Source organism: Falco peregrinus, chromosome 6 (assembly GCF_023634155.1).
Source record: "Falco peregrinus isolate bFalPer1 chromosome 6, bFalPer1.pri, whole genome shotgun sequence".
Lineage (NCBI taxonomy): Eukaryota > Metazoa > Chordata > Aves > Falconiformes > Falconidae > Falco > Falco peregrinus.
The window spans coordinates 54,291,898-54,317,275 of NC_073726.1; the positions used below are offsets into that span (position 1 = coordinate 54,291,898).

General features: G+C 35.8%; 1 protein-coding gene across 11 annotated transcripts in view; it reads left to right on the forward strand.

Annotated features, from left to right (window-relative positions):
- The window catches only part of PPFIA2 (PTPRF interacting protein alpha 2), a 351,943-nt gene that overhangs the window by 288,613 nt on the left and 37,952 nt on the right, over nt 1-25,378 (forward strand). For 6 of the 11 annotated variants that reach the window (XM_027794257.2, XM_055808922.1, XM_055808916.1 and 3 more), the window contains 10 exons: nt 8,157-8,240; nt 8,589-8,720; nt 9,716-9,778; nt 12,050-12,141; nt 15,702-15,837; nt 16,304-16,524; nt 19,024-19,261; nt 21,845-21,874; nt 22,765-22,895; nt 23,472-23,653. In XM_027794257.2, coding sequence (XP_027650058.1) covers nt 8,157-8,240; nt 8,589-8,720; nt 9,716-9,778; nt 12,050-12,141; nt 15,702-15,837; nt 16,304-16,524; nt 19,024-19,261; nt 21,845-21,874; nt 22,765-22,895; nt 23,472-23,653 — 1,309 coding nt within the window. The remainder of the gene's footprint in view (nt 1-8,156; nt 8,241-8,588; nt 8,721-9,715; nt 9,779-12,049; nt 12,142-15,701; nt 15,838-16,303; nt 16,525-19,023; nt 19,262-21,844; nt 21,875-22,764; nt 22,896-23,471; nt 23,654-25,378) is intronic. The other 5 variants (XM_005242638.3, XM_027794254.2, XM_055808919.1 and 2 more) reach the window with 1 other exon arrangement.

Sequence of the window (25,378 nt, forward strand, 5' to 3'; positions counted from 1 at the left end):
TTTTTAAATATGATGGATTTTTTTAAATTCTCATGTTTTTCTATTTATAGTGAAGCCTTAAGTGCTGAGCAGCTCATTAATAAAGTCTGGGTTATAAATAATTTAGTTAAGAAGTATAACGAAAGAAAGAAAGAAAGAAAAAGAGAGGCTTTGGGGGGATTTGGGTTATGGGTTTTTTTTATTTTATTAAGGCAAGGTAATCAAGATTTTGTGCTGTCCACTTTAGGTTCATATGAATGGGTGGGAATGTGAAAGAGATACTGAAAATGGTGGGGGAAAAGAAGAATCAGCAAAAGTACAACAAAGTATCTATAATGCCAAACAAATATTGCATTTTATTAAAACCTGAGGTGCACATAAGAGCAATCCCTTGGCATTTTAACATATTTTTTTCAGTTTTTTCTTATTCAACAAATAATCACATATTCTAATGCCCTCAGTAGCTTGAAAATATTGTTTTCTATTTTAAGAGGATTTTTCCTGAATAATTTCTCCAGCAATTAGGCACCAGTAAGTATTTTGCAGTCTCAAGCATGTCTTTTCTTGCAACTGCATTTTTCCTTGAACATGTATTAATGAAAAATATTGAAAGCAGAAATCCCATTTCTACCATGCAGAGCACTCAGGGACTTCCATGAGATACTGTTGTTACTGTGACCATAAAGCTACAGTATACATCTCTGTTTGTCTTCTTACATTATTTCATGGGATGTGGTTAGAGAGTTGTGAACAGAGCTGACTGTCTACCCCATTTTACTTTGATGTACTTTATCAAAGTTTTTGCCAAGTGGGAAACTCTAAGAAGTATATTACACTGTAATGCCAGTCTGTTCACTTCTCTGTGATTGCATTAAAAACTGAATAAATTTATTTTATTTAAAATTGTATCTTCTTGGAATACATGACATGAAGAAGAATGTCAGAATTTGGCCAAAAGACCAAATGAGCCTGTGTTTTATTTATCTTGTATACAACTTTGCAAACTGTAGAGCTTATTATAGTGCTGATTTGACAGCTCTGCAGTTTTAAAGTTCAGTACTTTTCATGGATCACATAAACGTAGCTTGGAACCAAGAACAACACTGCAGCTTATTTAAGTAGTTTTAAATTAGCTAGCTGGTAAACTGTTACCACACTAGCTATTCAATGAAAGCTGCAAGATCTACCTAAGGGGCTGAATGATGCTTAATTGATTTTGCCTTTGTTGAGCTTTGTGCCAGCATACATGTTGTCAGTAGGCCTCAAATTAGCTGGCTTCAGACTACCTTAAGTCTGTCTACCTGAGCTATGATCACTGCAATGTCCATGTATGCGAAGTAAAGGATGAATCGCCCAAATCAGCTAGTCTTTCTGCACTGCAAAAAAGTCAAAACTCATTCTTCTTTTTTTTGTACTATCTCAATGAAAGTGGCTTCTCTGAGATTAATGGGGTTACAATCATATGAAAGAGGTGAGTTAAGCCTAATATGTTTTACATGTTTTTTAAAGCAAAATAGTACAGGATAACTGAAAACCATGACTGCTTCACTGTGGGTAAAATACAAGACCAATTATTTTCACATGGAGATAAAACAGAGCAAACGTTCTGGATTTGGATGTGATTTTTTTTTTTTTAATTTATTTTTTCCCCCTCATGTTTAAAATATGCATGTTATAATTCTGCATTCAATTTATTATACTCGTAATAAATCTGGGTTGGGATTCTGCAGTTGGGATTCTGCAAAAGAAGGATATAGAATGAGATCCTTCTATGGTGTCAGTTTTCAAAAAGACTTGTTTTTCTTTTAGATATATATATATATATGGGCTAGTGAATGTCTTTTGCTACTTTTCCATGCCCAAACTAGTTCATAAGGAGTGAACTTCCAAAAGTTTGGACTATACAGTGAACACAGATAAGTACACATAAATTTACCTGAATCATTTGAAATTTTCTTTGGCTTTGTTTTCACTGTGTTCTGCCCATTGGGTGAGCAACTGGAGGGTTAGTTAGCCTGTGGCAGACTAACCTGGAACAGCATGATCCCATGTACTGTGCTGTCCTGCCTGGCCGTTGCACTGGTATCTGTCTAGTCATGACAAGTAGCACAGCTCCTGGCATGTATCCCAAGATTTAGGTTGTCATGACTCATTGAGCCACCTTGTACTCACTCTCAAAGTATTGGTCTGTTTGCTTGCCCTGGAGAAGAGGCAATCGGGGGTAGAAAGAACCTCTCTCCAATATTAACTAAACCTTTCTTTATCCTGCAAGATGTTTATTTTCCTTGGAAGGGACAGATATTGGAGCATCCAGAATCTTCAGATGGTTAGTCTGTCAAATACTGTTTCTCCTTGCATGTATTCAAGGAGGGGTCTAGTAGAGACAACAAGCATCCACCTACTTTCATTCAATCACTCCCACTAGTAGTCACTCCTCCCCTCGGGTGCTTGTGCAGCAAAGGTACCATGTCACTGCTCTGATCACAAGACAGCAGTCAGCATTTTACTCCATCATTCCTGTATGCAGGTCACCAGAAATATCAACAGTGCTTTTTAGCTGCATTAGAGAAGCACTGAGATGGAGAAGAGGAAACCATAACCGTAATAAACCACATTTAGCATAGTAACACCTTCAGCTAATTTTAAAGGTGATAAAAAATTACTTGGAAGTTGGAGGCAAGTGGGACACAGTGCTTGTTTTGTGATAATGTGAGAATATGGTTTGCGTGAAGTAGGGAAGCTGCAGTAAAGTGGCAGGAGAAGGTCTGCAGTGGGAAGGATGGAAAGGGAGGAAAGTAGTTCTCCTGCAATAGGTGGATGTGGCTAAGAGAGAAACCTCTCTGAGAACAACAGAGCAACAGATGTAATCTGGAGAAGGAAGCTGATAAATCATCTGGAGGGGAAAAAAAATTATCTATGGGGAGGGAAGCCTGAGAAAACTCCATATTTAAGTGATGATTAAGACATCACTGTCTTCTCAAACCACCCTCTTCTTGTGCTTTCCTTCCCAGAGAAGATTTTTTCCTGATGGGAGGAGAAATGAACAAAGCAAGTCTGACAGACGTAAATGGAAGGAGTTGCTTACTAAACCTATGAGATGTAGGAGGTAGTGGGGAAGTGAAGGAGGGGCAAGAATCTGTAGATCTAGTGACTGAAAGTTTGAGTTTCAGAAAAAGAGGTGACTTAAGCCAACATATTTTGTCACATTTGTAATAGGTTAGAAGTGAGCATGTGAACAAGTAGCTGATAACTTTGTGAGCTGTTGTGACTCAGTCACCATGATCACCTATTTTCACTTTCAATTGCATAGCTCATTTCAATAATGCATTCTTTCTTCTTGAGTAACTCACTCATTCAAAGGATAGCCAAAAGAATGTGTTCCATAAGAAACCAGCAGAAAATCTAGAGACTGCAGATGTTCAAAAGCCAAGGTCTCAAAACTGTGGAAATTGGCTTGTGCAGTTAGAAAAGTTTGATTTGTTCCTGCAGCTCAGCACGAGGAAGAAAAATTATAGTGCCTGTACTGTACAGGTGCTTTCTGCATCTGAAATGGGATTATTTATTTTTTTTTTTCAACTAAGATGCAAAGACCTAGAAAATGTGCAGTGCCAACAGTTAGAGATGATGTGAAAGCAACATTCTTTTTGTGGGCGCATTAGCAGCAGGAGCAGCAGCAGAGTTTTAACAGGGTTAGAGAGCAATAATACAAGCTCCTTTGGTATTCCCTCAAAGCAAAATTTTTCCATTACTGTCTTATACTGGCTATTTCATAGCATATACGCAAAGTGAACATTAAGACTCATGCTGGTATCTCATAGGTGTCAGACATTGTTAGTTTTTGTCCATATATTTTTAATCCAGTCCAAGATGCACCGTTTCACAAATCTATTTATAACTGGCTAAATGGTTGAAATGCTAGTTGCTGAATACCATGCCATTTTTCTTACTAATCCTCCTGTACGGTATACTAGTGAGCAGGCATACAAGTCATATATTGAAAAGAAAAACGTAGAGTAATATCTGCCAAGCAAGTAGTCACACAAGTTCCACTTTAGAAAGTTTTTAACTCAATTCTTAGCAAAGCAAGCTGGAAAAAATCCAACTTCTGTTTCTGAACCTCAGACTCTATAATTGTCCCTTCTGTCTCTCGTGTATCCGAAATTCTGCTATGGGAACACAGCTGTCACTGGTGGCTCAGCCTCTACCTTGTCCCTCAAACTGCACTACAGAGATGGAGACATTCAATATTTTTGTGGTAGGCTCCAAAGTGTTTTAAAAAGCTTATTCAAGTGGCAGTGTCTGAGGCTGACTAGCACACATGGACAACAAAAAAGCGTAGCCACCACAGTCATATCAGTCCTAACAGTATGGCTTGGGGAGGTTTGTGCAAGAGGCATTTGCAAATCCCTTAGGGAATACCTGAATTACTAGGTCTTTTTGTCTGAAAGGGTCTCTTTGAGACCTAGGTTGGGGCCTTCCTCAGCATAAATGGCAATGAGAGGTGTTGAAACCCTCATTTTGGGAGCATGTTCCAACTAGGCACACCAGGAGATGGAGGGGCTGCTCTTTCCTATTGCAGCGCTTTGTCTACAGATGGATTTCGGCAAGTGAGAGAAAAAAGAAGTATGTGCTACGTGTGTTTCTGTGTTTGTAGACCTTACAGATGACACCTTTGTGATTTATGTCCCTGCTGCGGGGGCTGCTCATGCATTTGGCACACAATAAATTAAATCCTTAAATAATTAGAGCCCAAAGTAGGTACTAAGGCTGAGTACATGTTCTCTACCAGACAGGCAGTTGAGCCTAACTGTTTAACATCTCAGTTATAAAATAATTTGGTTTTTCAAAGTAATACAGAATACACTCTAGGAACAAACAAATGAAGTACAAATAGATGAAGGAAACAAAATATTCAAATACATTTTAAGTGTTTAGAATAATGACATTTATTTTGATTCTAAGGCATATTGAATTTTAACTACAGTCTTTTTTATCCTACTAAAGAGATGTAAAGGGAGATGAATGTGGAGATCAGGTCTGTTTTCTTTTATGCTGGAAAGTGAAGTGCAGGTACTCTGAGCTACATTCAGGAAGATTTTTTTAACGAGAATGTACCTATGAACATTTTAATACTCTTAGTGAAATAACTGAAAACTATCATGCAAAAAGATTTAAATATACTTAACCATATACCTAACTGAATTATTAAAGCAGTAGGAAGTTATGAAATAACAGAATCGTATAGCTATAAGAATCTTAAAAGAACACCATGTTCTTTCAAGAAAGTTTTCTGTGTAAGAGTTCAGATAACATACATAATTCTGACAGCAGTTTTATTCCTCCTCTTCCAAATAATAGTTAGGCCTAAAACCACAATTATTTTATGCATTGAAAAGACTGTTTCCTGCTATGGAATAAGGTGTGGCATGGTTTGGACTGAAAATTTATTTTTTAGTTTGAAAAATAATTGTAAATGACATAGCTAGCTAGACCAGCTTCTCAAGGACAGGTTATGACAGCACCACATTTCAGAAGACTTGGATGAGATCCCCTTTGAACCTAGAAGTATTGGTTTGGTTATCTTCATATTTTGCATTAACCTGCAATTAAGTGTATAGAAGCAGTGAAGTTTATGTAACTTGCTTTTAACGTTTGTAGTCAGCTAATGAAGCTTCTAAGTAGCTTAATTATGTAGGATGATACCTGCAATGGGTTCTGTATCCTCCTCAATGAAAATGGTTTCAAAAGAGGTAGAATTACTTTAAGCCTTCATCATTAGCTCAGAGCTTTGATGATTTCAGATCTTCTCCTGACCCTTTAAGACACATTAAGGGAAGGCCTTGAAGCAATAGTGCAGCCAGGACTCAAAAAGGGGGAAAATTTATCTTCTACAAAGGAGGATAAAGCTTGGTCACTTTGTGGAAGGGATAGCATGATCTGGTTTTCTGCAATCACAGGTACATAACTTTTTCAACCCTGTCTTTCTATTTATCCAATTGGGAGAGGAAGCAGTGCATTAGCACTGGTGTGTTGACACAAACTAATATGTAAAACTGAAAGTTAAAGTAAAGAAAAACATAAAGGGATTGTCACTGGTCCAAGTCCTAATAAATAGACAAAATAGTTTCAGATAATTAATAAGTTCAAATATGCCACAATACACCTGCTTTATGATCAGGAACAATAACTGGACTATTTGATAAGCTTAGTTACGAAGTATACTGACTTTCCCTTAAATTTTGCAAGAATCCGAGTTTGGTGAAATAGACAAGAATAGTAGTGATCTTCAAAGTTAAGCATTATTCTTTTGTATATACAAAGTAGGATTTTCTCATATGGATGTCTTCATATCAAAAGCTGCAATTTATATTTATAAATCAGTAGATCACAGGTTTGTGTTCTGTCTGATCTTTCAGTCTTGATAATACTACTGATTTTAAGTTATGGGTATTTTAAATTATGATGTACATCTGGAATTATTTTGGTATCTATTCCTAATTATTCTGACAGTTCATTAGTAGACAACAGTATGAAAAACAATCTCACTAAAAAAATACAGTTGTAAAATTAGTTGAAAATTGTATATATTCAAGTTGGCTCATCTGAAGATGGAGTTCAGGATCTCTTTCTGAGAGAGGGTAAATTTGACAGAGTAAAATGTCATTTGACAAGCACAAGCTCACAACTCAAAGTCATCACTAGCACTGTCTATATGCCTTATGCATGTTCCTGTTTCCATAGCAGCAAATCCAATACAGCATTTCCCTTTCTATAAGGGCTTTTTTTTTTTCATTTTGAATGATAACACAGACTTGTTTGATATGACAATAACATGAATATTCATATTTTGCAACAAATGACCTAATTAAGGTCAACTTCTGTCAGAAACAGTAATGAATCTTTGGATGGATTACAAATTCTATACTCAGTAATGACTTTTCATTCCTATTAATGAGTTTTTATTTATAGGTTCTTCTTTTATCTGATGACCTTGATCTTCCAAAGAGATCCACCAGGGTGGATCCTTTCAAAGGGGTGAAAACTATACTGTCTATTTGATTGAAAGGGCTTATGTAGTGTATTCTAAAATGGAATACTAAAGCTTGAGCCTTTTCTCTTTAGACCTTCTGTTTTCTAGAAGTTAGGGAATGTACCATAACATTGCATAGTTCTGTAACTGACTGATCCATTATTTTAGTATTTATGCATTGTGTTCATTCCTAGAAATGATAGAATTATAAAGGATTTTCTGACATTGGCCTCGCAGAGTCCTGTTCCGGTGTTTAGTTTGCCATAAAAAAAAAAAAAAAAAAAACTAAACCAAAAAACCAAAAACCACCAACCAACAACATTAGATTAGACAGTATTGCTTTGAATCCACTCTGTAGTAATATGTCATCAGCCAGCCATCACTAACCTTGAACTTCCATTGTAGGTTGATAGCTTTTTTAGCATTCCATTATTTTCAGTTTCTCCACATCAACTGCATCATATTCACCAAGTATCAGTGTAGTTTATTCCATGTAAAAATCTGTCAGTTAAAAGTATGAAATTTTCAGTCACACTTTTCTTTTAAGCATTCTGTGCTGTGTTCTGTTCAGTGTCAGTGTCTTTAGTTCTGATTTTTCAATTTTGTCCCTCTCCTTTTCCTTGACTTGTTAGTCTGATCCAACCTCTTCTACCTCATCTGATGATTATCAATATGTTATGGAAGCTAAACTACAAGAAATGATCTCCATACGTAGGAAGGTAGTCCTACTGGACTTTACTTTCTATTGCTAAATAGAATCCATCTGAGTTGTTTTCATTTTCTTTAACTTATTTTATTAATTTTTTTTATTGATAATCAACCATCGTGCAGTTCAGTGCTTCAGGAGCTTACAATTTTACAATGGCAGGTTTGTGTTCAAACCATGCACAGTCTGCATGTTACATTTGGCTGATTTCATTGCTCATAAATAAATCCAATGTTTTGCTGATGCTTGGATGTAACAGGCCTTTGTAGCTGACACATTTCAAGCAATGCTGTTCAGCTGCCTGTTTAAATAAAGTTTCTTTTTGGAAAACTAAGTTTGCAGTTAGTAGTAGCTTGCTTTATGTTTTGTTTAAACTTTACTGAGATAAAAACTTACGAAGTCACTTAAATTATAGACAGAGTCTTTCTATTTTTTTTCCAGGCAGAAGAAAGACATGGAAACATTGAGGAACGTATGAGACACTTAGAAGCTCAACTTGAAGAGAAGAATCAGGAACTTCAAAGAGTATGTGTATTGCAGACACTTTCTGTGCACTTTTGTCAATGTAGTGCTAATTATACACTCCAGCACACAAATCTATCTATCTACTAGTAAATGTTTCATAGCAGTGATGGCAGCATCTTCCCACTTTACTTAACCACCTTCATATACTAGTTTACATCTAGCTGCAGTGTTCAAAGTATTTTGCTGATACAAAAATGAATGTGCATTAATCAGTAACTTTAATTGTATTTCCTGTAGAATTTCTTCAGTTAGTTACCATAACTTTTTTTTATTTATTTTTTAGTGATACAAGTCTATACTGTTTAATTTTGGACCCTATCAGTTTTTCTCTTCTATTCTATATTAAAGGCAAGGCAAAGGGAAAAAATGAATGAAGAGCACAACAAAAGATTATCAGATACCGTAGACAGACTTTTGACAGAATCCAATGAGCGTCTGCAGCTGCACTTAAAAGAGAGAATGGCAGCACTCGAAGAAAAGGTACAGTGCAAAGGGCAGTATAAAGTTCAGCTTAATAAGGATTCTCCTGTATGAAACATTCTACTTTTATCATGAAGCATCACGCTGATTTTGTATTACCAATTACCACAGTGATGGTTTAACTTATGCATTCAACTCTTAGTTCAAGAGTGCGCTCAAGCACCTTTTCAAAACTACTGAAAACTGGATACGCTGAATATTATGAGTCCTGTTTTATCAGGGGGAGCCTGGTGGAGAGCCTGTGAAGGCCCAGTGCGCGAGGTGCCATGAGGCAGTGAGAGGAAGCGGGTGGGAACTGAGGATTGGCCACACCTCAGACATGCTGTCGTTCCTGTATTTTAACCTGCTGATTTTACCCAGCTTCCTCTGGAAAGCGTAAAGTCCTGTCACCACAGGAGAAGGACCATCTACCATTGGAAAGGGAATTTTATTGACAGGTTTTCTGTCATGTGAGACACACTAGGCCTGAAAAATTCAAGTGCCATGACCTTTATGTTCACCCTCCTTAATCCCTCCCTCTTCTACTTATTCACCTTCAGTTTGATTCTGAGGAGAATCTTGCAGTGTCTTTCAGAGAGATATTTTAGAATCTTACAGAGGATGTACGTCTGGTTTATATCATTGAAACAAAATGTTGTACAAAGGAAGAAAAAGGCCCGCCAAAAGCAGAACCTGGGAAAAATCGTTGTGTCAGAATGTGACAGTTACTCAGTTCGATGAAGATGCAAAGTTTTCGCTGTTCTTGAAGAGCCATGGTCCTACATATTTGGATTATTTCCAGTGTTTAAAATGTAATATATACTCAAACTGGAGCATTAAAGGATTTTAATTTTACACTCCAGTGAATATGAACTTTGCTAACATGTACATGGAGACTACATGTATATGGTGATAAATAATATATTTCTATATGGACATATAATATTTAACATGTCTCTAATTTCTTTCTATTTTTTCTTTTCTTCCCCCCCTCCCCCTCTTCTTTTTATTTCTAGAATGTTTTGATTCAAGAATCTGAAAGTTTCAGGAAAAATCTGGAAGAGTCTTTACATGACAAGGTACTATAAAATACAGTGATTTTATCTTTTTGTCAGAATTTATATATTTATTGTTTGGAGATAAGTATATGGTACATTAATTATTCATCTAGCATGTAAAAATTTCCTGGCATCAATGATAATTCCTTTAATTACCCAGATGCCTTAACTAGCCTTTGAGGGTCTCCAACAATTGTTCTGAGCTAAGTTCATGGTTGAGATCCTGGCCTCAGGAAGTCAATACTAAAATTCATATTGATTTTACTGACTCCGGAATTTTTGTTCTATCAGTTTTAATTCTGAAAAAGTCTTGTTTAACGGAGAAGTATGCATAACTGGTTACACTTTCATAGTGAAGAATGTAATTGCTTGATTTGATGCTGTTCTTCTTAACAGGGGCGGTACATTATGCTAAATACAGCTGAAAGTGACCTTTCTTAGTCCATTGCAAATTAACCCCTAATACAGTTTAGTAAATCAGTCTAATTATAATTATTTGTTCCAGTCCCAAATGTTAGGATTCTGTTTTGAAGTTATACTTGTCTTGAGTTCAGTAGAATACACAACTGTATTGGCATTCAGATTCACAGAAGTGGTTTTGTAATGTATGAAATCCACTTAAAAGTGATTGTACAGAATTTAAAAATAGCTCCATTCAACTCAAATATATCATATGACATCAAAATCAAGAACTTTGAGAAAAATAACAAAAGAAATATCTGTTCAAATAAATTGTCATTTTCATCTACATTCAGTAACCTTGTAGACAGGCAGCAAGATTATAAAGTCTGAAAAAGGAGCTTATAGTGCCTTTTAAATAAAATTTCTGTGCTGTACTACCACAGTTATAAGGTGATTCAGATGTTGCAGAATCAGGATCATACTTCACCATCAATTTAGATGACAAAAAAGACAGTTCTAAAGCTGTGTCAATGAAAACAAAAGTTTCTATCATTTTGCTACCAGAGAATCTAAACCTGAATTACAACTACCAGTTTTGTCTGTGAAAATAAGGCATTTTTTCAATATTATATCCAAAAGAACTTTGTTGTTTTAATAGTGTTAGAGTGGAAGTGAATACAGTGGCTAATTCTTTTTCAGTCTGTTTTCTGGCTTGAATGTACTTATCAACTCTTGAAAAAGATGAAAAATCTGGTACAAAAATCTACATTTGTATCAAAAGTATTTTTGTGAAGATATTTTTATTTATCATTTTTATTGATTCTTGCTTAAGGGTGGGAAGTGAAATAAATAGAACACCTTCACTGCCACTCTGTACAATTGGAGGTGAGTTCTCTTCGCACACAACCACATACATCTGATTCCAAGGCTTCTAAGTTCCCACATGGAAACATTTATTTGTTCCACTGTGATGAAGCAATTTCAGATAGACGGACACAACAGCAGATGTTAATAATTTCTAAATGACTAGTGAATGATACAAATAGAGTGACCACCAAGTCATCTCAGTAATTCTATTCAGCCCAGAAACAGTGTAAAAATACCGTGTAAGAATTACTGAATTTGATATTACTTAAGTGGAGATCCTTTTGCTTCCTAGCATTTTGGAATCCTGAACATTTTAAACTCTAGGAATGGCAGTTTTATGTCTTCATCCCATTTTGTCTTTTAATTTCTTTTTTAAATTCTTTGATTTCTTTTTATTAGTAGATGATAATTATTTGTACAGTTTGGGAACAGGTGCTGTTTTCCCTAGTGGTTTCTGTCAATAGTCTTATTGTTGGTTCCAAAAATCCAGCTTTTTGTGGCACGCTGTCATTTTTCACCAACAGGACCTGATACTGGAGTTTTGTCAGCTCCCAAGAACAAGCTGTAAAGCTGCAGTTCAACACCTAAAATGGGGTTGTCTCTCAATATGTGTCTCTATCAGTGAATAAAGAGGCTGGGACACAATCTTGGTCTCTAAAGGGCAAATCGCTTGTCACACACTGAAGTATTGCTGGCATGGAGAGTGCAGTTAGTACACTAATCAGTGCTAGTTGTTCTTTTCCTCACCCTAGCTTTATAAGAAGAAAAAAAAAAAGTTTCAAGCAACAACTTGTCCTGCCATCCCTTCCAGTAGTGTAAAAACAGTAGAGTGCTATAAAACTTCCTCTTGACATATGTCTTATTAGCAATACTGAGACTTGAATGAGTTCACTGCCTTTTCTGATAATCACTACATTCAGTGATGCATCTTTTATTACTTGTTTAGTTTTACAAGAGCAGGATCTCATAAAGTAAATGTATTTTATATCACAAATAAGTATATCTTACTATTTTCATTTCCAGGAAAGACTTGCTGAAGAAATTGAGAAACTGAGATCTGAACTGGATCAAATGAAATTGAGGGCTGGTTCTTTAATTGAACCCACCTTGTCAAGGTATTATTTAATGACAAAAGTTTCCTCACTTTGAGTTGAAGTCTAACATAAATATGTGTCAAGCCTTTACAACAGGGACGTGTTCAGTCCAAGCATAAAAAGAGCCATTCATTACTTTTAAAATGTAAAATCTGTGCAATTATTGTTATTATTACTGTTGCTTTTCACTCTTTTCATAGGTAAATGGGGCCTTATAACAGCAAGTATACACTGAAATATTACTGAGATTAAGGAAAGTCTTTTAAATTATGGAATGTTTTCAAAAGTATATCCAAAGACTCATTTTTTCCCCCCAGGAAATCTTAAAAAATAAGGTTGAAACATTCATCTTTATGTTTTCAGTGCTGAAGCTGATGAGCATATTTATGATCATATTTATTTATTCTATCAATTATATCTAATAATTATTTTTTATTAGCAAGAAATCTCAGCTTTGCTTATTGCGTAGCATAAGACCACATATCTTCAGCTAAAGGTGAAGGCAGTATTCAGAAAGATCTGAAAATATCATAACAGGGCATGAAATTTTATGCCTCTTTCTGGCAGAAAAGCACTATGGGAGCAATAGTGAGACAAACAGGATACTAAATTATAAATCTAGAAAGTCCTTCTTGCCTAAAAGTATCCCTGAAAATAAAATTGTTACTCTATTGATAATTGTGCGCTATGTTCTATTTTGATAACAAGCAACATGTAAACTTTGGAAGTCTGCCAGCCAAAGCACGTGGACAAAGACTAAATTCAGATCTCTGTAATCCTCTAAAATTATCCTTGTTGGATTTTTATTTTTTTTTTGGTTACATCAGGTATTGTCTGCCCATTGTTTCCACAGACATCTTGCTCAGTACCCGCACATGGTTTCTCCCTCAGCCTTTTGCCATCTCTTGGAATAAGATTTTTCTACACATGGAAAAGTGTAAATTGATGAAATTCAGAATATGGTGCTTTTAACTGTTCAAATTTTTGTTCCTTTGGGAGTGTAAGTGTGACTACAGGCAGAGACAACTTTTCAGAGTACTTGTGAGGACACAAACTATTGAATTGCTGGGACAAACAGCAGAGATTTTTTTGGAGCAGCTATCCCTTGTGAACAGCAGCGTTTTTTGCTGGGTAGATGAGTATCATTAGCTTGTGCTTTGTAAATAGGAGTCTGATTAGCCCTTGTCAAAGGACTCTTAGGACTTGATAAGCTGTCTAAATGTCTTGGGAATTCAGCAGGTTCCCCTAAAACAGTATAAGTCCCCTTCTATGGTCTCACCTCATGAAGCTACCAGCCCTCTCAGGAAAAGAGAGCTATTAGCATTAAATACTAATTGTTCTCAGCCCCTGTTCAGTTCTATATTTGCAGGAGCTTGTTCTTTCCACAGAATAATTGAGCTGGTCAGCAGATAAATATCTGCTGCCAGAGACTGGAAGCTGGGCTGTTTCTTTTCTCCTGCTGGCTGGCTGTACAAGTGCTAAGTATCATCAATTATTGGAGCAAAGTTCTATCACAGAAAATACTGTACATAGAAAATAAAAAGCAGTCGCTGCCCTGTAGGGTTTACTATGTAACAGATGAGAAACATACAGACAAACTAAACACAAAAATAAAAAAGATTACTGTCTGGTGCTATAGAGGGAGGGCTCAGGATATTGGTAGACGAATTGTTGTCAAGTTTTCTTATTAGTATAATGATTAATGAGTTTTAGAGATTTTTTTAAAAGATAAATTCGTAATTTTTGTAGTAATATGAAAGTTTCTACCAGGCATGACAGGAAGAATAAGAGAAGACAAAGTGATGGTTGTTCAGAAAAAGACATTTATGACAACAGTGTGAGCTCTGATGTATGCTTTACCCAGAATATAAGTTCTAAAATATTATTCAGCATCTGTGACATTTTAATGTATCTGATTTGATTACTATGGCACATACATTTCAGGAATTCTGGTACATCTTTTTAAAATTTGTTTTCTTATGGTATTTATTTTTTTGTAAAACAAACTGTATTGGTGCTTGAAATCCTTTCATTACTATTTTAGATTTGTCACAGTACTTATAATACCAGACAGTAATTACATTTCTTCATACCATTCTGTTAAGTAGCCTGTAGTAGAGACTTTCATGTTTTTCCATTATCTTAATGCATTTTGCATTTATCAATAAACAGGCACCACAGCTTTAATATCTTATCTTTCACTTTTACTTTATTAAAATGACGTTTGAAACTAGAGACCAATGCTTCAGTCTTCCAAGAGTATGTTTTAATTTAAACTAGGTTCTTCGCAAGGAAAATCTCTACCTTTAGAAACAGACACAGAAGCATAGCCCAGAAAAACAGTCATGCTTACAGCCTGCACTTTCAGCATAGATATATGTGGTTTTCTGAATTATTTCCTTCATTGTCGGAAGCAGACATTCTTTCGTGTAGCTTTTTTATGTCTAGGATTAAAGCCATCATTTTCTTAAACAGCATTCTTTTCAAAAACACATGTTTAAGGACAAAACTTAGTCCTATTTTGTTTCCCAAAAGTGATTCTTAACATTGTTGTGCACCCTATATTTTTCTGTAGGTGATTGTGAGCATTTTTCCCAAGTTTAGAAAAATGAACTCTCAGTACAACATTGACCTCTCGTTATGCTCTTACAGATAATGAAATGTCAAGCATAGTATGTATTTGTTTATAGCAAATCCTAAAATCAGTTGTCTTATTAGTGTAGTACTTGTTACATTTCATTTTTCTACTATAGTCATACTATTCATATATTTTTTTGTGGAGATAGCTTATGTGTTAAGAACTAGAAATGATTCGGGTCTCCACTGCTGTGGTTAGATGCTGAAATGGTGCACAGAGCCTTTGCTCTTCTGAGTCAGCTACACAGCCGGCCGGCAGATGCTTTTATTGTACCACGCAGGAAACTACTGCTGCTGTTTGACAAAGGACAGAAAAGCCAGGGGCCTTTGCCTGCAATCCAGAAAAGATATGATGAAGTCCTCACATATATGCCTCACCACAATGTCCCAAAACTTACCAGGACTACAGGAAATATTGGGGTTAAAACTGTCAGAAGCATCATCAAATGAAGATGAATCATTCATAACTGATGTCATATATCACAGGGCAGTTCACTAATATTTTCATAATGTAGAGCACAGACTTACAGTAGGAAAGCATAACAGATATCCTTACTCATGAACTTGTATCGTGCTTACAGTAACTTCAGGTGCATTTATTCATGATTGTAATGGTAGAAAATATACAGGACAGTACATTCAGCAGCCAGTTCTGTTGTTAATCCTGAAATCCACTTGTTTTTTCATGGCAAAGCTTTGGATGATAAGTTTTACCATGCAAGTCCTTCACTTTGAAAAATCAAAGGGTTTGTTTGTTTGTTTCCTTAATTTTCTGGTAATGTGATTTCAAGTTTTCACTTTTAAATTTTAATTTTATGTGGATTTGTAATTTATTATATGATACATAATAATTTGTTTTAAAAAATATATTCCTAGACTGAAGGTCATTGGATTGTTGTTATTCCTATTACTCTCTCAGTCTACTTATGTGGTCCTTTTTATAGGCCTCACCTTGACACATCATCAGAGCTGAGGTACTCTGTGGGCTCACTGGTGGATACCCAGTCTGACTATCGGTCGACTAAAGTGATAAGGCGACCTAGAAGAGGCCGGATGGGAGTACGCAGAGATGAACCAAAGGTTAATCCCTAATTTCTTCTCATATATTCCCTGATAAGAGAATGTTTCAGGCTGTTAAGCTTAGTTTGTATTTTTCCAGAAAAAAATAGCAATAAAAAACCCAACAACCCACCAAACAAGAAAACCCAACCCAAATGTCAGGGTTATTTTCTATACATGCTCAGACAAGGGTACCGTTGTACTGAAATGAAGGCAGAAAAGGTTGAAATTCAGACATCAAAGTTCAAGCAGGCTTCATGCTCTATCTTTTCTGGGTATCTTTTTGTGTAAATTTTCCTAATAGTAATTTTACATACCATGAGAAATAATTTACAAAATTTGCAGTAATACTGCAAGTATTAATGGAGAATTAATCTTTGAATAAGTATTCTTAAACGTTAGTTGCTTTCCTTTCCCATGTTATAGAAGCTCAACTATGCAGTTGTTTTCTATAGAATAAGCCATATACATCCTAATTCCTGCTCAGGTGAAATCACTTGGAGATCATGAGTGGAATAGAACCCAGCAGATTGGCGTTTTGAGCAGTCATCCATTTGAAAGCGACACTGAAATGTCCGACATCGATGATGACGATAGAGAAACGCTTTTCAGCTCCATGGACCTCCTGTCACCAAGTGGCCATTCTGATGCCCAGACTCTGGCCATGATGCTTCAGGAGCAGCTAGATGCAATCAATAAAGAAATCAGGTGTGTAGCCTGAACCAGCTGAGATGCATTTATGAATACAGCTTCAAGCTTCCTTTAGTGCATGAGTTTAGGCACATAGCAATTAGGAAACAACTTGTACTTTTAAAGGATTGATAATATGTCTGCTTTTTATAGGATAGTATTGATTGTGAGGCAATAACAGTGACATCTTCATTTCCTAACTATAGAAATGCCTTTCAGAAAATGTTCCAAGTGAAGAACTGCTGGCCAATTGAAAAGAAATACGTTAGAGAAGGCTAACACATGGCAGATTTGACAGATTACTATTCATAGTCCTCTTTTCAAGGTCTTTTTAACTGTTCTGCATGACTCCACTTACTCAGTAATGACTTTCTATCAGAAATATTTTATTTCAATACTCTTCAGGCTTTATTCTGGTAATTATTTCTATGTTGCATCTAATGTAAGCCATGTTTTCTAAGACATAGTTTTGATTTTCTATGGAGACATAGAATGTGATTTTTCATGCTCCAGGTTGGGTTATAGTGCTTGGAAGTAGGTGGTAAATTGAATGTATGTAATAATTTCTGTACAAATGTAATTGAGTGATAGAGAATCCAATATCATATTTTAATTAAGTGATTTTTATAAATGAAACCATGTTTTAGGTTTAAAGCGTTCCTATATGCTTTTCAGGAAGGGTAACTTTAGAAAAACTTGGTGTATGAAAAACATCCTCTCATTAGTGACTGTTTCTCTAGAACGAGGTGAAGGAGAAAATACTAAATGTTTAAGTGACTTTCTGGTAATACTATAGACAGAAAAGCTGTGGTTAGAAATATAATCAAAACCAGATTAGTTTTTTGCCAGATCTGTCTTTATCTGACAAAGTAATATTAAAGGGAGAACTCTATTGGAATATATTGAATTTGAATAACTTTTCTATTCAGAGGGAAACTTTTTGTTGTAGATATACAGCTTTTCTTTATTCAGATAGGATTACACTGCAATTTTCTCAAACGTCTTATTACCCCTGTCCGAATAGAGAGTCAAAGAGAAATTTTGTTGTTGGGAGGGTAAATATCAGTAAAACAGTGTACGTAAAAGAGAGAATCTTAGCCATATTTTCTGGTTTTACAAAGAAGTCAGCACTGTGACCGGTTCAGGAAGCTGTTAATGCCGCAAATGTATTTGTTTTTCAAAATACTTATATTTTCACATTACAACAGGTAATTATGTAATACTGTAAAGTTTTTCACACAGAGTTGTACCTGCAGGTGACATAGTAGGATATTATATGTGCCGCCCTAAATCAGATCACTGTTTTACTTAACAGAGGATCTTGACTTAGATGTTAGGTATTTTATCTCAAAAAGGAAACAAGGGTGCACATTTTATATAGGCATTTTTGAGAGTAGTTTATTTCCCCTACTGCTAAGCTTATACTGAAGTATAAGCTTTTATTACCATCACCATCAGTATTAAACAACCAGGTGACTAATTTTGTGGGGTTTTCTTTATGTGTTTCAGGAAAAAATGGTTCTACAAGGATACTCTTAAAACTGTACTGCATTTAACATGTTTTTTCTTTTCTTTTTCTTGACAAACGCTGTAAGGGTTTATAAAATTATTGGAGGTACCAAAGGAGATTAAAAATGTATTTTGCCTTTGATTTGTTTTATTATACAAGATCATTCAGAATTTAGATTACTCAAATAAAAAAGACTGTTATAATTCCCTTTCAAAATATTATTTGCCTTTAAGTTTCTACCACATCTCATTTCAGAAAGAACTGTAGCCATTTTATAAAATTTTTGAAATGGAGGTTCAGAAGAAAGATTTATCACAGCATGGGAATTTGTAGTTTTCTATTTTCAATGTATTATGGTTTCATTTATTGTACTTGCTTCTTTTCACTCAGCAAAGCCTGATTCACAGTTTCAGCCTTCCCTATTGAGGCTATAGATGTTTAAGCAGCTTATATTTGTTGCTGACAAGAAAACTATTTTAATGAAATTTACTTTAAAACTCAGTGCTTTTGAAACACCTGTCATTTTTTCATCAATTTGTGGGGATGAAACTGACAATTTGTTTGGTATACATGGATTATCTTAGCAGTTCCCTTCTTACAGGCCCAATTTCATTTGACTTTAAATTTGTGTTTGTGCTTTAGTAACAGAAAATCAGATAAGACCAATTTAAGGTTGGGCTTTGTTTCCTACGGTAAATTGGATTGCTAACACCCTCCCTTGTACTTTCTCCTTTGCGAAGGAACCAATATTCCTGAAATGTCATATGTCAAGTCTTGTTGTTGGGCAGATTCTTCAAACAGTTTTTGAGGATGGAGGAATTGAGAAAAAGAATTTTATAATTCTGGTGATCAAAAAAAATACTCTTTTCAGTATTATTTTGGAGTTTATCTAAGATACCCATCTTTGTTTTCTTTTACTTTCAAATCTCCTTTGAGATGAAACATGTTTTAGTTTTCCTTTTGGAGTATGCAGAGACAAATACAACCACATTATTTTATTTAATAAGGTTAATCCAAGAAGAGAAAGAGTCGACAGAACTGCGTGCCGAAGAGATAGAGAACAGAGTAGCTAGTGTGAGTCTGGAAGGCTTAAATCTAGCCAGAGTCCACCAAGGTACCTCCATTACTGGCTCAGTGACAGCATCGTCACTTGCAAGCTCATCTCCTCCCAGCGGACACTCGACTCCTAAACTCACCCCTCGCAGTCCAGCCAGGGAGATGGACAGAATGGGGGTTATGACGCTGGTAAGAAACTTTGTGATGCCAATTTTAGATGTGAAGTTTCTAGTATTAATTACTTCATATTTTCACCGTATGAATGGCTTATCTCTCTGATTCTTTATTCACTTCATCATATATACAGATATTAAAATACTTAGAATATGGATGTTTGGGTGGGTTTGGGTTTTGTTACTGTGCTTTTGAGCATTGCATGATTCACCAGGGATATAATGATCTGAGGATCAATGGCCTTCAGCACACAGGTGGTGGAATTAGTAAAAAGAGAACTGATCACTGGAATACTGTAATTACATATAACTACGTATTAATTTACTGTTTAATTAATTAAACTGTAATTAATTTATATGTAAAAATATTTACTAATTAAAAGCTCTGAAGTTATACAGTTATTACACAGCCATCTGTGGAACTATTGCTGAGTTTAAACCTCCAAGGAATGCCTAGAAGACATTAAAACCTTCTACTACTTCATACATATAATCATTAGGATATACTTCTATATTTGGTATACTCTTTTGTACTTGCAGCATGCATTTTTCATGACAGTGTATCAAGGACTTGAAGTGCTTTGTTTCCCAATAATTAATTTAACTGATATATTTCAACATTACAAGCAGCACACAAACAGATACCAAGCCATCAAATTATCATGCAAAGCATTTCTAACATTACAGTACCCTTGAGGACATATTCTGAAATGGCTGGTTGAAAAGGGGTTTGCAAAAATTTGCATTTTGGACCTAGACAAAAATAAACAGTACAACAGTCAAGTAAGTGAAGGTAGTATGTGTTGACATACTCAAGATGTACAGCTCTGATATTCAGTAGAGTGCAGACACAGAGTTTGTTGTCCAGTCTGTGCTGCAAGCCAGTCTGGATCCTGGACAAATTCATCCCTTTAAGCACTAGGAGAAAATCAAAGCAGCCCACTCTGCTGATCTTCACATACAGGGAGGAGAACAGGGTATGTGTAGCCTCATTTTTTTTTTTTGCTCTTTCTCCAATAATCGTAGTGTCACCCATATCCCCTTATGGCCCATTCCTGGGAAGCAGCAGCACTGGTTCCCTATGGAGCCTCTCAGCAAAGGGGAAATGAGCCTTGATCTCAACCAGAAAGCATAAATCAGCTCTTCTTGCAGGAGAAGGTTGCTCAGAACAGCTGGGAGTGGAGCCTTGCTGTTTATTCTGCTTTTCTGGGAGTACGGACTTCTGTCTTACCATCATCTAGCTGACTACTCCCTTTTCCTGGGAGCTGACAACTACTTATATCCACCCCTACTTCTCCCAGTTTAGGATGGTGTTTGCTGCCTTCTTGGGAACTAAAGACACCAGAGTGGAGGTCAGGGCTGGCACTTGTGGCAGGCTGTAGCACTGATTCTCTGCTGCCCCCAGTTCCCACTGCCAAAGTGCAGAAATGAAAATATTGGTGGTGCAGACCATTGTGAAGGAGGTGGGTGCACAGACAGCTGTGGTGCCACACACTTCACTGAAGCAGCACCTTCCCAAATATGCAGTTTGGCTCCATTTCACCAGCTATTTAAACTAAGCCATCCCGCTACAGACAAATAGCAGTGGTTAAAACTGACCTTCCAGCAGACACCTGCACTGCCTGGTTGTCTTGGTTGGGACACAGCAGCTTTGGGTCAGTAGGTTGCTCAGATTCAAATACAAAATGACAGCACAGTCCACAACTTTGCTCACCCTCATCAGCCATTTCAGAACACTTCTGGACTGCACTGTTTCAGCAGGAGTTCATTGTTGAATACTCCTCCTTACTGACTGGGGACAGACACAAAAGGCTATCAGACACCCTCTAAGTAGAAACTTTGAGTTGGGAAGAGTTCTGTAGAGGTCTTGTCTCCAGAGCCCAAATTGCCAAACGATCCTGTAGAGGTTGGCTGGAGAAGCGGTACTGCATGAGTTTCCACAGCCCAAGTCCATACATTAATAAATTCTACAGAGTATCTTCAGCTTTCCTTGTATGAATGAGACATCTACCAAAAATAAAAATGAAAAGAGGGTGGAACTAGACACATTCTAGCAGCCTTCTTTTGCCAAATAATGCTGCAGTACAGAACATGGGTGAAATTGTATCCATTGACTGAAAATGCCAGTCACTTTAATGTGAGGTAACTGGAGAGAAAAACCCCTTTTTCAGGCATGGTATTTGCTGATGATATTTTGTGTTTATACTTGGTGAGACACCAATATATTTGTAATATTAGATAAAGCTAAAAAAACATATTAAATTCCCTGTGTTGGGGATAGTAGAAGGATTTATATGAAAACTCAGAAAAGTGCCACTATAAGCTTGCAATGCCCTAATGTTCGCTAAACTTATGAAAATGAAGGAGATTGTAACTTTAAAAAAAACTTGTTTTCCCTGAATGGCCTGTTTGTCAGGGGTTGTCTTATGTTATAACGCCAAGTGTATAGTTAGTATATTATATGGGTAGTTTTAAATTAATGAAATCTCTGCTTCCTACTTCTGAATGTGAGAAAAACAAATGTGTGGCATTTTGATATGCTTAAATAAGATTTATTAAATTCCTTTTTTGTTGTTGCTGCTTTTGTTACCAATCTAAGCCAAGCGACCTAAGGAAACATCGGAGAAAGGTATGATACTGTGTGTTTTTTTTAAGTTTGAGAGAGCTCATCTATCATATTCCTCTGCTAACAGTGTTCCTTGTCAGCCATTGCATCCTCCCACTCCTTTTTGTTTGATTCCTGAATATAATCATTTTAATTCTACCTGGAAAAGCTTGCAGGGATCACAGGTAAGCCACAGAATCAAGGCCCACAAGCAATACCTTGGCATAGTAGCCTCTACAGCACAAACTTAACGATATACAGGTTTTTTTAAAAAAAAAAAGTATGGACACAAAAGAATTACTTTCAAATGTATTTTGGCCATTCATCTTGCTGGAGGAACCAGAGTCAGATTACTTGAAATCTTCTGGAGGAATATAAAGTCGTTTACAGAATTGGTACTGAATATGGGATTTATATTTACATGAGACTGTATTTAAGATAAATCATTATATGCTGTGACAAAATTCCTTTTCTGTTCATGCTTATTTTCAAGCATTCTGGCCATGCTGTTAACAAGCTATGGAGAGAGTCATCCTGTTTCTGTCTCTATTTACTTTCTCCCTTACATCCTGAGAAACTTTATTTACTTGAACAATCCTGTTTAATGCAAGAGACCTGTTCATGTCTGAGGTTATTTTCATGTTTAGATTTTCACTGAATCAATCTGTTTGGCATAAATGGTATTAATTTCTCCAAGTGTGATTTCTTTTCTTTCAAATATGTACTGTATGCTGCCATATCTAGGCAATTGCTCTTTCCCAGTAGCCTCTTTCAAAAATAACAATCCTTACAATTTTCTCAAAAAATTGTACTCGAAACCATATATCTTTCAATTCACTTGACAAATTCATGCAGGATACATTTAAACTTTCTTGAAAAGCTTATCTTCTTTCAATGGAATCTCTCTCCCCCAGATTGCAGTAGTTGAAGAAGATGGGCATGAAGATAAAGCCACAATCAAATGTGAAACTTCTCCTCCTCCAACACCCAGAGCTATCAGAATGACTCATACCCTTCCCTCTTCATACCACAATGATGCCAGAAGGTAAGATGTTTGTAATAAATTGGCACTTCACAGTTTTACTGCTTATTATTCTTTTTAAAATATGCTGTTCTTTAACTATTCCAAAATGACCTGATTTTTTCCTGTTTCTTCTTGGCAATTGTTTCCCCTGCCATGAGAGAGAAAGCCTTACCCTTTGTCTCTTGCATGACCTGGAGAATGTTTGTCAATGCTAAAGTACATGCTGGATATTTCTGGTTTGAGGTACAGTTTTGATCACTACTAGAAACAGTGATACTGCAAATCCTACAAAGACAACCAGCAGGCTGATTCCTATATTTTTCATCAATTGTTCTTAGCAATTTAAAAAGATTTATTTTCAGCCTTTTTTTTTTTTTTTTTAATAAGATCCAGTCAGTCTGAGGGAGGAAAAAGTGATCTTGTATTGCTCTACATGTTGCTAAATCATTTATAGAAGAAGATATGATTGTGTCAGTTGTTGGGAGAACATAACTAAAGTATAACCAGTTAATTTGTTTGCAGAGCTCAGAAGAAAATAAAAATTACCTGCAAATGCTGGCATGTTATCTATTCCATTTCTTTATTATCATTTTGTAGTAGTTTGCCCGCTTCACTGGAGCCAGAAAGCATTGGTCTTGGCAGTGTCAATAGCAGCCAGGACTCCCTGCACAAAGCTCCCAAGAAGAAAGGAATCAAGTCTTCAATAGGACGTTTGTTCGGTAAAAAAGAGAAGGCTCGACTTGGACAGCTCAGTAAGGAATTAGTGGTAACAAGCCAAGGTCACCATTTCACAGTCTTTTTCCATTTTTAATTTTGCTTCTTTTCAGTTTCCGATTTGCTTATTTTTCTGTTTTGTCTAGCAGAACTTTCCCATTAAACTTCATTGCTATCAGCAATTTTATTTGTCAAGAATTTGCTATGACTATAATGCAAATGAAAGGAGGCTTCCAGCACAAAACTAGAGTCATCCTCTTCACTGAACCTACTGCCTCAATAGTCTCAAATTAGGGTAGAAGTGCTAACAGTGTACTCTCTAATAACCAAATAAAGAGGAGGTGAGAAAGTAGAAAGTAATAAACCACTGTAAGAGTTGTAACTATGTGCTATGGAAGGTCCTTGCAAGTAAGTGTAGCTGCTGTCCAGATTTCAGTGTGTCAATTGATGTCTGCTAGTGCTTATCACTGAATGTCCTCACCATACTCTTTCAATTACTTATGCTGCTCACGGCAACGCTTTGTTTTCTTCCTACTTCTGCCCTTTTCTCTTGCCGAGACCTTAGTCTAATTCATTCCTAGTAAAATTTTTTCCTCTGTGATTATTCCATAGGATATGTCTCTATGACATGCAAAAAAAAAAAAAAAAAAAAAAAAAAAAAGCATAACTATAAGCAATGGAAAGTCAAGCGAGAGTCTTCAGCAAAGGCTCATAGTCTGCATGCCCAGACAGGCAAATACATCCTTATCTACAGTCTGTATTGTTCTAAATTGGTCTAAATCTGATTTAGCTAGATTAAGGTTAGCATATAGACACATGCCAACACAAGCATCAAATTGGAATAGATGTGTCAGTAAAAGAGAAATATTAGCTCTTTGCTAGTCACGAACTGTCACATAGTATGAATTTGTGAGGCATTAAATTTTTACTGCCATGGTGACCACATAACACCTGTAAAAGAATTTTAAGGGTTTGCAGTAACTGTAAATGCTTAAGCAATATGTAAGCCTGAAATTAAAAAATACTGAATTCATATTAAAACACATCCTTATCACAACTAGCAAACCCATCGCTAAAATCGTACAGAATAAAGTAAGGTAATAGTTAGGTCAAAGTATCAGAGTAAAATCAAAGAACTGAGCATTCTGCATTTATACTCCAATATTTCTCCTCTCTGCCCATGAGAACCTTGTGCTCTTGAAAAAAAAAAACTAATTTCTAATCGCAATTTAAATTCCTTTTTTTCACACCATGGGAAGAATAGAACTGATTTATTCGGTATTTTTCATAGTTTAATCTATTTCAGAATCTATTAAATGAATCTCTTAAATACACCTGCATGTAACCATGTGCACTGATGGAGAATTTTATAAATTTAGACTACATTATTAATTCCTGTTTACTTTCCATAAAACAAATTTTCTGATATTGATGGATTATGCATAATAATCTATGATTTCACTGTAACTCAGGAACACAGAGGAAAAAGATGTAACAAATGTGTTAGCCTTCCCTGTAGTTCCTTGCAATGTGGAACAAACATAAAATAACAACTTTAAATATTACCTCAGGAGCCATGTAATCTGTCAATAGATTAATTTCTTAATACTCACCATGATTAATAAGACATATGTATAATTGGATAAAGCCTATTTGTAATCCCAACAGTAGCTCATGAAATCGCAAAAAGATATTAGTGAAAATTTGCAGTTAAATGAAATTTTTCTGGTTTACATCCTTTAGTTCCACAGCAAAGATTTCTGTAAAAAGCACATTTTAATTAAGCAAGC